We start from the raw sequence: 13,420 nt of genomic DNA on the forward strand, positions 1-13,420 counted from the left end.
TGTCATCTTCACACTGTAACCCGAAGCAGACCGCAAATTAGCTCCTGTGATGGCAAGGTGTGACTGAAATGAAACAAACACACAAAGAGGCAATCTAATTGAATTGCAGTTCAAAGAGGACCGGAGCACGCTTGGCGACGCCGCGGTGCTTTAAAGTGCTGGACCTCGGAGCAGAGGCAGGAACTGGCGAGCGTGCGCAAGGCCTCTCGCTGGCTCGGCGTATACCACAGCCGAACCTCACAGCGTTATCATTGACAAAACCAATTTTTCAAACAAATTTTTAAAAGGGGGCGAGGCCATCTTCCTCTCAGCTCAAACCGTCGCTCTCGGTGTCAAACATCAGGACTCAAGGAATGATTCAAATACCTGCAAGCTCAACCAGGAATATTTGAGTAAGTTTTAAGTTAACTTTTAGGGTTTTGCAGTCAGCGTTATGCTAAAAATCCTCCCCCTCTCACCTTTGTTGCAGAAGTACTCCATGTCTTCGCAGCTCATGTTCTCGCTCTCAAACTCGGCCGTGAAGTTCTCCTCCACCGAGAACTCGTCTTTGGCCAGGAGCTCGTTCTCCTCCGAGACGCACTCCTCCTCTTCTTCCTCGAGGCCATCCTCCAGAGGACCTAAGGGAACACACACACACACACACACACGTGTGCGCACACACACACACACACACACACACACACACACATAAGGGGGGAATGTTCAGCGGTTTCATCACATCCTTCAGGCTTTCAAGAATAAATAAAGAACTTCTGCTTCTCTGTGTTGCTCTTCTTGCAATCCAACCCATTCACATGCATCACCTAACTGTCTACGCGCTCCATCTACGTTGGGGCGTTTAGTTCAGGTACAGACAATAAAAATATGTCTTTGTTTTATTTTTGCTGCAATATTTCACAAAGTCTTTCCACCATAGCTGCAGCTGAAGCCCTTTGTGGCGGCGTGCTGGTGAGAGAAGCGAGTTGACACGCGGCCAAGGTGAGCCTGGTGTTAATCCTTCCTACCTGCAAAACAAAACCTCACACAGATGGAGAGGGGGGGAAAAAAATAATAAAAAGATCCTTTCTAGACTTTTCATACAGGCATCAGCATGGGAGGGGGGAAAGAAAATACTTTTATTAATTTGTTAGCCTTATCACAGGGTACAATGTTGATTTTCCATTTACATTCTATGCCTCCGGGTAATACACCAGTGCAATCTTAAAGGAGACACTTTTCCGTGTGATTAATTTTTTCTTTTCCCCCCTCTCTCTCTCTCGCTGTGCAATATTATTTCTTTAAATCTAAATGATTTCAGAGTTTTGCTCGTAGCTGTACATCTCTTTTTGGTATTTGCATATTACAATTTTTGGCTTCAATCAATTGCTGTTGATGGAATTACTGTACTGCTACCTGAATTGTATTAGCTCTTAGAGGAAAAAAACAAACAAAAAACAACAAAAAATAAAAAAACATCTCACCCGGCTTCTGAATGTTATTAAGATAATGGTGCATCTTGCACACATTTCTGTCTTGAAAACATGTCTGCAGTGTGTTTTTCTTTTTCTTTTCCTCTGGGAATTACCATAAAAAAGAGAAATGATGAAACACGGTGAGTTTTACTTTGTTTCTAAAAGAAAGAAAAAAGGGACAAAGGACAGAATTAGCTTTTTATTGTATTTATAAAGGAGAAACTGTATCAGAAATGGAGCTTTTAGTGGCAGCACAGCAGTTTTTATATACCTAAAAAAAGTCCTTTTAACACAGTTCCTACACATTTTATAAAAAAAAAAAAAAATAAAAATTCCATATTTTCCCAGACCTGTTTCTAGAGTTCTCTTTCCTGCCACAAATTGTAGGATATCAACTTCCTGTGAATCTTTACATTACAGGCAGGTTTCATGTTTGGAACCTGCACCAACTAGAAACTGACAGACTGAAGGACACAAGGAAGGAAGGAAGGAAAGAATGAAGGACAGACTATAAGACAAATACAAGTAAAGGAAGAGGCAGTGAGGAAAGCATGGAAGAAGAACGAAAGGAATGACATAAGGAAGAAAGGAAAGAAAGAAAAATGAAGGAAGTAAAATTGAAAAGAGTCTCAGGGAAAGGAGAAAGGAAGGACATAAAGGACAGAAAAGGGTAAGAAGGAAGGTTAAATCAGGAAAGATGCAACAAAGAAGTAAATGTGGAAGTAAATAATGGAAAGAAAAGGACACACTGACAGAAAGAAAGGCAGGACACTAGGCTGAAATGGAGAGAAAAGGAAGAAAATAAGTAAGAAAGGACGTGGAACTGGTATAAACAGGCAAGGACATAAAGGAGGAAGGAAGGACACAGTGAAGCAAACAAGGGAGGAAGGCAACAACTTTCAGACAATGGTGGAGAGGATTTAGTCTAGAAATGACATGTTACTAATAGACACTCTTTTTCCATACTTAAATTTTAAAAAAGAAATCCCAAACCCAATTCCAGAGTTTTCCAGAAAGCTTATTTTTTTCTACAATAGAACCTTGTTAAATTTCTTGCAAAAAAAAAAAAAAAAAAAAAAAGCAGCAGTAGAGTCAACCAGTGATGCATTTCATGTCCCACTTGTCACCAGAGTCCTGTGTCTTCATCACTCCAACAGGGCGCACTCTTCTCCTCTACAAGCCTTTCAGTGTTTGTTCTTGTTGCAGGAGGGCGGCTGGACCCTTCAGCTTTAATAAAGCAATAATTTCTGCTAAGAAAATCACGGGGCCGGCGGGCCTCTTCCCGTTTCTCTTTCTTCCCTCATAAAAAAATAAATAAATAAATAAAAAAAGAGTGGGGACCCCCCCGATGTCCACAAACCGCTTGCTCTTTTCATTAGTCTTATAAATTACTCCTTTGTAGAATCCGGCGTCGGCAGGAGCCCCGGACATGAAAAAGAATTAGCGGCCGGCTCTCTAATAGACGCTGCGGAGGGCCGAGTGGCGCTTTTTTAAATGAGGATACAGTTTTATGATCTTATCTGATGCCTTCTGCTGATTCGCAGGGGAGTGAAGTGAGGCGTGAAGTGACTCGATGAGTCCACCATCGCCGAGGATGATACCAGGAGATACATATCACAGTATCAAGGCGAGGTGGGGCGGTGGGGGGCGGGGGGAAGCTTGTATGACTGGCGTTAAAAGCTTCTGCCGAGGCAAATGAAGACGGCGTGAGAGAAAGCGTGAGAAGGGGGGGGGTGGGCAAATACATTTCTATACTGCGCGGTCTGTACACATTCCATTACACAGCTGAATGAGAACCGTGTGTACAACTAAATGATTCTTCCTCTGTTGCTCGCGAAAATACAGCAGCGCCGGAAAATAGACCTACAGTGTTGCGAGATAATAAGAGTAAAGGGAGATTACAGATAAACTTCATGGTCAATAAGACACAGAGATTAGGGAGATAAGATGAGATAGAATTGAGGTTTAATAGACTCAGAATAAGGGCATCTCACTTCCCCACTCTAGCAGATAGTAACTAAATGGAGCATTTTCAGACTGATAGAGATACTGGTGGGCCTTCCTGAATATGGAGTCAAATATTCCAGACGTTAAAAAGGGGGGGAGGCCAGGCATGGTGAGGGGGGTGGAGGCTACTTCTCGAGAGCCACGTAGATTGCGAAAAAGTTTGCCCCCGCATTCTCACATGTTTAGCTTATTATACAGTATTCATTGCATGGAGAGACCTGAAATTATTTCAGAGACAGCAATGATAAGAATAATGACTTTCTAAACGACCAGCACCACACTCCTAACTCATTTTCTGATAGTGGCGTCCCTGCTATATTTAGTTGTGTACTGTTTAAAATCCTGTCACATTCTCCGTGTGACCCGCGCTCGTCGGTGCATTTCTATAGGGGGGGCTTGAGGGTTGGTTGGGCTGTGGGGTGGACGATGACGAACTGGGCCAGAGGAATCTGTTTGCTGCCTCTGCCTCTCTTATCGAGCCTCCTCCGGAGTTCAGATGGCCAACGACGCCGCGGAGAGGATGCCTGCATCTCACTGCACCGCCCAAAACAACAGAGTGAGGGTCTGTGGCGGCGGAGTTCACGTGTGTCGCTTGTGATGTGAACTGAGACAAGAAATATGAACAACCAATCTTTACCAGAAAAAAGAAAGAAAGTTCAGCTCCTGACAACTGATACCTTTTAATAGCTTTTCAAATGTTTTCTTTTTATATTAGAGTAACTGGATTAGAGGATGGATAAACTTAAATAACTTGTTTGGGGTTTTTTTTGTTTTCACGTCTGGTCTGCAACATGTTGGGCATTATGGCTAGGCCATATATCAATGTTATTGATTAATTTTCTAAAATTTTCTGTTTTGGAAGATTTCATTACTGGAAAGTCTGGATATTTTTTTTCACCAGTATTCCTCCTAGCCCATCTAAGAACTACCAACTTGTTTTATTGTTTTTCCACTTTGAATTCAGGTCAATTCACAGAAGAAGTGATTTAAAGAAAAAAAAACGAGAGAGAGACGGAGGGATGAGTGGGTTTTTTGTAGTTCTGTTTTTATTTTACTTTTCTTTAAAATACAATGAACTGTCAGGCGTACTAATTACAGATTTTTGTTAATTATGATGACGTAAAGCACTTTGTACTCCCTTGTTGCTGAAACACATAAACTCGACTTGACTTAATGATTGTACGTTCTTAATAAATATATGAAGGCCAGGTGTACTGCAACTTTTATATACGTCTCTGCTTCAACACACCAGAGTCAAACATTGAGGTCATTGGTGGGACTCTAGTGAACTTGACTGTATACTGATGAGGTGATTCAGACGTTTTATTCAGGTTGCTGGATCAGGGGCACATCATCTGTGAAGCCTGGATTTGAGGAACCCTGTACTCGACTTGGAGAAAGCATCTCTCAACCAGGGTTCCTGTCCAGGTGGGGGGACGGAAGAACGTTACAATATTTCTTTCTTTTTTAAAATCTGTATCTCTAAGCACTGTTCTGTTGCTCTCACCACAGCTTCATCTGGCGAAGCAACTGCTAAGAGCCTGAGACACAATGCTGAAGTAAGACAGGAAATCCAGTTTATTCCTGGGATTCACATGAGTTATGTACTACAGCCAGCCAGTCCCTCTAAAAACAGGATCATTTAATAGTTCAAACATCAGGGTTACCTCGATATGTAATTTATACACACAGTGAACACAATCTTAGCACTACATCAGAAGCTAACTTCTACAATTGGTATGCCTTATTTCCACTCTTAGGGCTACAGCCAATCAACACCAAGGGAAATAAAGGGAGCTCCTGGATTAGCTGCTTTGCTAAATGCCAGCTAACAGTGTGTCAAACATTGTACTTAGGCATTTCTGTTTACAAAGTTGCATTTTCTCATGACCCATTGTAAATACAGCTGACAGGCCGAGCAAAAATTTGTTACAATAGTATTAAAGAATCCCTGCATCACTTTTTTTCTAAATGAAAAAAGATACTCGGCTGCCTGGTAGTCGAGTACCAGACAAAATGCTAGCAATTTAGCTAATGCTGTGAGAATATTGGTTACTGGCCAACTGTTAGCTTTGAATGGTGCTAAAATCTAGTTTTAAATTTCACTCACTCTGGGTGATTTTATAGGCGTGAGAAACTTTTATTCTATAAAGACACATAAGAAAAAAATATATAAATATATATATATTTGTTGCAACTGTATATGTCATGACATTATAGTATGGCTCAGTAGAAATAAATAAATAAATAAATAAATAAATAAATAAATAAATAAATAAATAAATAAATAAATAAATAAATAAAAAAAATCGAGCTCCTCCTTCCAGTGCTCCCAGCGCTAACTAGAAACAACCAATTGGAGGAGGAAGATCTTACCGCCACCAATCACGAAACAGCTTCACCCCTTCAGAAGATTCTGATGTGAATGCAAAGTTTTCATGGAACGGTAACTTGTTTCTCCACCACTGGCACATTTAGCAGCGCATGCACAAGGATGACTAAACGCTAAAACCCTCCTCTTGGATCCGATTGGTTGTTTTCGACCGGGAGCAATGAATTTCTTTAGACTGGTATGGCAGCAGAGGGGAAAAGTTGAGGAGCTCAATGTTTTCACAGATTATCCATCTCATGTTACTGTCATGACATGGTGACAGTTTGAACAAATATGTAAAAAATTTTATTATTTTTTTTTCTAAATGTCACATACTGCAGCTTTAAGGGCTTTTTGGCATTGTGAGCTATCTTAGAACGAGACATGATAAAAGCAGCAAGAACAAAAACGTGGAAATGGCAAAATTACAACTAAAATCTCATTTAATCGTTCTCATTTTGGTCATGGATGTTATACCACTACTGTTCAGGTATCCCAGCAACCCTTCTTCCAGCAGCCACAGGGAGAAATCACTCAAACACTCCTGCAGCAGGAGAAGCCTGTGCTAATAGAGACGTTGCTAGCCCAATGCTGGCTTGATCACAGAGGCTCTTTTGTTCGTGGCATGGCCTCTGTCTGATAGGGATCGGCCATGCGGAGTGGAGCTCCAGAGAGGGATATGGTAATGCCCCCGCTGGGTTTATAAAATGGGGTGATACTCGGAGACCATATGATGGACAGAGGATTAATGAGTCACCAAGGAAGAGGAGCAGAGAGGAAGAGGAGCACGGACACAGGTGGAGGAATAAGCATATCTGCAAGGTAAACACTCCGCACTATAGTCTGTGACTTAGTGGATAAAAACAGATGAGATGATGGGGCCAAGAGAAATGTGTCAACCTTTCATCCACAGCCCTTCCTCTCTCTCTCTCTCTCTCTCTCTCTCTCACACACACACACACGCACACACACACAGCACACGCAAAAAGGAAGAGCTCTAAAGAAATATGTGGATCTGTGCAAAACTGTAGATGTGGCTGCTAATTTCATGGAATGCTTTTTCCAACCGTCCGCAATGTGGGGAGAGCTTGTGGCCGGGCTGTGATAGCGATACCACGCACTATCAGCAGGCTCCACAGTGTGATGTGGGGATCACAAACACAGCCTTCTCTATAGCTCCCTAATTAGAGGTGAGGTAATTGAATCTGACAGAACAAAGCAGCAGATCTGCAGAACCTGAAAATCCAGCAAAGGGCCACACGGCAGCTCAACCTCTCTGCCAACTCTGGCCTTTTTCCATGCCAACGCTGACGCCGGCCACTTCCTCACTTCCGGGAGAAACTTCAGCAAAGGAGGAAAGCAAGATTTCGACTTGAAGGATGAGTTAAATAAATATATAAAAAAAAGACTCTCTCCTCAACTCTAATGACCTTTGGGAAACAGAGGGCTCCTTGGCCTTAGAGGCAACTTACAGGGTTCACGCTTCTAATTTGATCCTTGATCGCCGTAATGAAAGAAATACCATTTATGCAACTGTTAATAGCCTAAATATGCTACAGGAAACCTCAAAGGAATATTCCATTTCAAACATTTTCCTTAACAAAACGAGAGCCTCCCCCCCGAGTTCCACAGTCTGTGATCAAGCTAAATGTGGAGCAAATGGCGTAACACAAGTCAAAAGTAAATTAACCACTTGTATATTGTCTGTGAATGGTTGCTTTTGTGTGTGTAAATGTGTGTGCGTGTTCTGGGAGGAGCGTGGAGCAGCTTCAGTGGAGACTGATGCGTTCTGTGAGCTGCCGTCTGTTGAGCAAGAATAAGCAATGGTATTGTTTAACTTGATTTTCCGGTTGCTAAGCAATGTAATTCTCGTGATTAGAAATGGCTGCCTTCCTAAATTCGGGCACTTACAATCAGCAGTCAACAAACTGCTTGAAAACTCAGCAGCGACACTCATCTGGAAAGTGTGGTGAAAAGAGAGAGAGAGAGAGAGAAAAAAAGGCAGGGAGGCATTATAAATATATTCCTACTCATTAAATACACACTGTTCTGTGGGGCTGCAGGGCTACAGATGACACGGCATCGAAACGTAATGTGATGAAATCATTCATTTAGGAGTTTCCATGTGCAGCAGGACTAAAACACACCCATTGGCTTCTCATGAAAGCTTGGTCTGTTCAACCCACGTGCAGAAAAAAAAAACAAAATTAAAAATTTACTTCTTCTTGACATAAATTTATTTCGCTCACATTTCACAAACGGAGCTTAACAGAGTTCTGGTCGAGTGTACTATTCCAATCAGACGCCGCGTTGGATCCCAGCGTGTTTCCCAGAGTTGCTAAGTTTCTGTGTTGTCGCGCCCAGTTGTCGCTTCTGTCTGGGCCGCTGAAGGAGAATACCACGCTCTCACTTCTTTATCCAATGAATTTGAATTGGAAAAGCATGAAAACATGCTGGCATTTGACTACGCCATTAAAATGCTGGAGGCACCTCTGAGTGTGCCCGAGGGCTTCAGCAGATGCCAGCCACTTTCTCTGTGGAGTTAGCCGGGTCCTTGCTTCACTCTGCTGACTTTCCCTCTCCCCGCCCGGAGTTTGCAGGAGGAGACTCGCACCTCCGAGTGGAGGGCTGATATGACGATGGGTCCAAAGAAGTCGCTCGATGTGCTCCAACTAATAAGGGCTTCACTGACACCTCTGTTGCACCAGACAGTCAGTTTATACACTGTAGAAACTGAATTTTGGAAAGAACTACTCTTCTTCCTCATTTAAATTATCTATATTTTAGTATACTACTTTATAAATTCAAAAGTTGCTAAATCTTACTAACATAAAATACTTTGTTTGGGTAGCATACAGTGATACATGATTTGATGGTATTGGCCGATACCTAGTTTCTTTTTAACATATCGGTCCAATAAATAAACCTGAGCCGATATGAACTACCATCTGTTGCCTTCTGTTTCTGATTGTTTTTCTCTTTCAAAGGTGCTGAAATGGTAGTGATATATGAATAATATTGGTTATCGGCCATAGCGATATGTGCCAATATTGTTATCTGCACATGTCAGTGAATCCCTAGTAGCATATGCACCAAGGTATTTCGTTCATTGTTTATCATTTCAGGCCTTATGCAGGGGTTAACAAAATTCAAAGACCTTTCAAAAACCTTTCAAGACCATTATGATATAAAAAACAAAATGTACATCTGTGTAAATTAGAAAATATCTACTAAGTTCTTTAGTAGCTTACGAATAAGATCTTAAGCAAGTTAAATATGTTTTTCAGCTCTTGTATGTGATTTCAGAATGTTTATACCTATATGTTTATTACCTTAACTATCATTGATTATTATCAACAAATTTTAGCCGCATACTGACATTATAACATTTCAATCTAAACCATGTTCAATTTTTTATGGTAGAAATATGGCAGCTACAAACAATGTTTTGATTTGGCCAGTTTTTGGCAAGACATTTTTTTGCCAATCCATGTCTGTCTTGGATCTCCCTTCTGACCAAGACGTTCAGAATGAAACACCAACTTTTTAAGACCCCATACATGTCAAAAACAGAAGTGTGTAGAGAGTACATTTAAATTTAGCTGAAGCTGCGTCTTGCCTGAAGTTGTGTAATTGTTTGTCATTAGAAACATCCAGCAATGTTTCAAAACCTCAATTGATAGGGGCCTAAGATTATAATGTTGCCAATAGTTGTATTAGAAAAAATAAATCTTTGAACCTGTGACTGAGAAAATGTCTTTTAGTTTTAGCTAGCTTAGCAACAGCGCTAATGTCAACGTCAAACCTGCTAGCAAGCTGAGCTTCCCAACTCTGAGGCAGTTGTTACCACCTAATAGCACATATTAGCTGTGGCTATCAGGAGAATGGTTTATATGCCAACTTGTTAAAACTGATTTTTAAAAATATATAACTATTTCAGTTTCAGCACAAACCTGTAGCTTTTCTAACATGAAAGGGCAAATCAGCTGAACAAAGTAATTGTCAGAATGATTTAAGAATTCACCTCATTTTACTGAGCAAGTGGATTTTAATAAACTAATGTACCTAAACATCTTAAAAATACTGACTGATATCAGCCCAAGTTAGATACACAAACAGTCAGGTTGTTTGTGTATCTAACTCAGTGTAATTCACTGTTCAATTCGGTATGCAACTGAATTTGAAAGTGTCGATGTAATCAGATTCAATTGGACTGCTCAGTCTCTATATTTCAGGATATTACTTAGATTGTTCTCGTCTTGCAAGGAGGCTACATATTAGACTTGTAAACCTGCACTACGTCACTAAATTAACAGTTTGTTTTATCTGTATAGGTACAATAATAGACTTAAAATGCAGTCGAATCAAACAAAGTCTTTTCCTCGCTGCTTCTCGTCAAACCGAGTGATTTACGAGTCGGACGGTTACTTATAAGGAAATGTGAGTTAACCATGTGACGGTGACAGCTGAAACAAAGCAGGTAAAATATGTGTGCTCTTAATTACTGGTTTATAAGCGAGCCTTTCACGACAACGTTCACTTTTAATGAAGCCATTGAGTGAGGCTCCTCCAGGGAGCTATCATGGTTAAGTGGGGGCATCCATCTTCAGCCACTGGCTCGTTTGCAGATGAGTGGAGGCTCTGTCTGCAGCACGCTCACCTCATATTGGCTCACTTTATCTCCACTAAGTAAAGTCTGTTTGGAAGGTGCTAACAGTGGCCAGAAAGGACTTTTCTCCCGCAGCTCTGATGAGGCTGAGGGGACTTTTCATTCTGTTGAGCCACAAGGCACTCGTACTGTGACTTAAACACTTATTAGGACGCAGCTGTTTAACCTAAAAAGGGAGAGGAAAAAAAAAAATCATGGAGAATTCATCACGTTCAGTGGCCTGCGAGCCTGCAGGGGTGGGGGCTCAAATAGCAATATCAGAAAAAACAGTGCCTCTGCAACAATTGGCTTTTAGTCCAGAATCAATTCAAAGAAATTAAAGAGCTTTCTTATGAACAAGGAAGCTGATTACTGTATCAAAAAAATGTCGATAAAACAGCATTTCTCCATCAAGGAATTTCTATGAAACGGATATATCTAAGATGTCAATTTCATCCCAGTATTATAAAGGATACGTGGGTGTGGGGGGGGGTTCTTTTTGCAATAAATTCTTCATTAATTCAATTCTAATTTGCCTCTGGTTCCTATTTCTGCTATTGATAGTTCTACTTCTTAATACCCCCGGATAAGAGGGAGAAAATCGCTGCAATAACTCAGTGGAGAGACTGCGAGCGGCAGATAGGATCTAAATATTAGCAATGCCAAAAGAAGTGTGAAGTCTGATGAACATTTCAAAAGAACAATTCTTTATGGATCAGCTAAATCTTTTTTTTTTTTTTTTCCACTTTTTAATTAAAAGTAAAGAAAATAGAAGTTAATTATCCTGTAAAGATTAGCTGCTGGGCATCTTTCTGTAAATTAGTTCTAATTAAAAGGAAATTGTCAAATGACATTCAAAGCACTGTCCTTTAAAACACAGACCGAGAAGGATCCTTTCTCTCTCTCTCTCTCTCTCTCTCTCTCTCTCTCTCTCTCTCTCTCTCTCCCCTCCGTTCTCTGCCTTCTTCGTGATTCTTGACGTGGCCATGTGAAAGCCTCACGCCGGACCATTAGGATTCTGCCAGCGCTTCAGAGAAAACTAGGCCCCCTAACACACGCGGACACACACAGCCTGGTCCCTGGATAGCGGGGCCTCGAATACATGCTGAAATACTGCTGCATCAATGGACAGCTCGTGGCTGCCGGAGATAAATACTCCCCTGCTGACAAGTGATTGTTGCGATTAGCATGAAATCCCACCTATTGCTGCACTGTACATGGAAGCTCGTGGGCTGCGTCAGTGTGCCTGATGAAACAACCAATGAAGGATGAAGAATTATGAAGTTTTTTTTTGTTTGTTTTTTTTTCCCCACCAGGGGGTCTTTTTGTGGGCTCTAGTGTCCCTTATACAACAGTAGGCTGAAAGGAAAGGGGGAAGGAGAGGGGTGAAGACATGCGGCAAATGTCGTCGGTTCCAGGAATCGAACCCGCGACGGCCACGTCGAGGACTGAAGGCCTCCAAACGTGGGGCGCGCCACCCTCTACGCCACCGGAGCACGCCCCGAAGAATGATGAAGTTTTAAAGGTTTTCCTCCATCTGTTGGCGAGCTGGGCCTTATTTCTCATCTCTGTAAACTTTTGCTTCTATAGGTGACAAAAGTAGTTGACATGCAGCGATTCACGTCTTTACCGGCTCGTGCCGATTTTAAATCTTCGACATCTCACCTCCCAATTCCGATGTTGGAAAACTCCCGTTTTCCTTTCAAGAGCTATGCAATCTGTTTGTTTCTGTTTGGATTTCATTTGATGGTTAAATCTCATTCTGGATTGAGACGGAAAATGAAGGAATTCCAATATTACCCCCCGTGGAACGCATTTGTACCAAACCTGATTCTAAATTTGATCAAAGTGCAATGAACATGTCGTTTGGTGGAGCATTTATGGCAAGAAAATAAATGGGATCATTCTGTTTTTATGAATTTTATGAACAAGAAAAAGGATATGATTTCCATTTATTTGATTATTTTGCCTAATTTAAGTGACCCGTCTGCCACGGGACATCCATCAAACTTGCTTCAGTCTGCCAGGAAAATATGTCATACTTCCTTTGACACCTCATGCTTTAAAGTAACTGCAACATGCTCAAAGTCTAGAGTGACAAATCATCATTATGCAACAACAACAATCAATAGAATAGGTTGCTCAGTTATTTTGCTTTGACCAGGGGTTCAACAGAGCCAAATAAATAGAAAGGTGTGGCAAAACAAAATCTTTGGGGAATAATATACAATATAGCTAAATGATATGTTAGACCTAATATTTTGTGGTTTTATCTCCATAATTAATGAAAATACTGAATTACAACAAAAAATAAATAAAGTGATACACAATGGTTTAAGCACCTGGCTGCAAAACGGTTTGTTTATAAAATGGAACCAAAGAGTCAGACTGCTGAAATGTGGGTATTAATCAACAAATGGGTAAAATGACCCGAAGCCTGAGAAAATCAGACATAATATTTAAGCCCTGGATGCATCTAGATATGAAACAAATATAGCTAGATATTACACTACGTGAAAGCATGTCATTTTTGACATCAGTTGAATTAGAGTCGACCTTTTTATACCCAATAATTGCCCTTAAAAAAAGAAAAAAAAGAAGAAAGAAACAATCCATCGCCTTTAAGACCTTGTGAGTTTTGGGCGTCTACCTGAGAATATGACCAAACACTCAAACACAAAAGATCATTTTTACATTATTGTAACACAAAGACATATAAGAAATTACATCAAAGGTATTTAACCAAACTTTCGTATAGTTGTAATATTTTTTTTGTCATATTTTCTCATGCTGATTCTTCTCTGTCTACAAAATAAAATAAAATAAAATAAAATAAATTTACACAAACCAGCTGAGCTGTGCTTAACTAAACCTCCCCAATCACAACTACACAAATGATGAATCAGTCTCCTGGTGTGTATATATATATATATGTACGTGTGT

The 13,420-nt window shown here is 40.7% G+C and overlaps 1 protein-coding gene across 4 annotated transcripts in view; it reads right to left on the reverse strand.

Moving 5' to 3' along the window:
* Positions 1–13,420, reverse strand: part of zfpm2a (zinc finger protein, FOG family member 2a) — a 260,239-nt gene that overhangs the window by 123,041 nt on the left and 123,778 nt on the right. For 3 of the 4 annotated variants that reach the window (XM_044117166.1, XM_044117163.1, XM_044117162.1), the window contains exon 2: positions 459–617. In XM_044117166.1, the coding sequence (XP_043973101.1) occupies positions 459–495 (37 nt within the window). In that variant the 5' untranslated portion in view covers positions 496–617. Of the gene's footprint in view, positions 1–458; positions 618–1,460; positions 1,563–13,420 lie in introns of those variants that run through there. The other variant, XM_044117164.1, reaches the window with a different exon arrangement.

Source organism: Gambusia affinis, linkage group LG05 (genome assembly GCF_019740435.1).
Source record: "Gambusia affinis linkage group LG05, SWU_Gaff_1.0, whole genome shotgun sequence".
In the NCBI taxonomy this organism is placed as follows: domain Eukaryota; kingdom Metazoa; phylum Chordata; class Actinopteri; order Cyprinodontiformes; family Poeciliidae; genus Gambusia; species Gambusia affinis.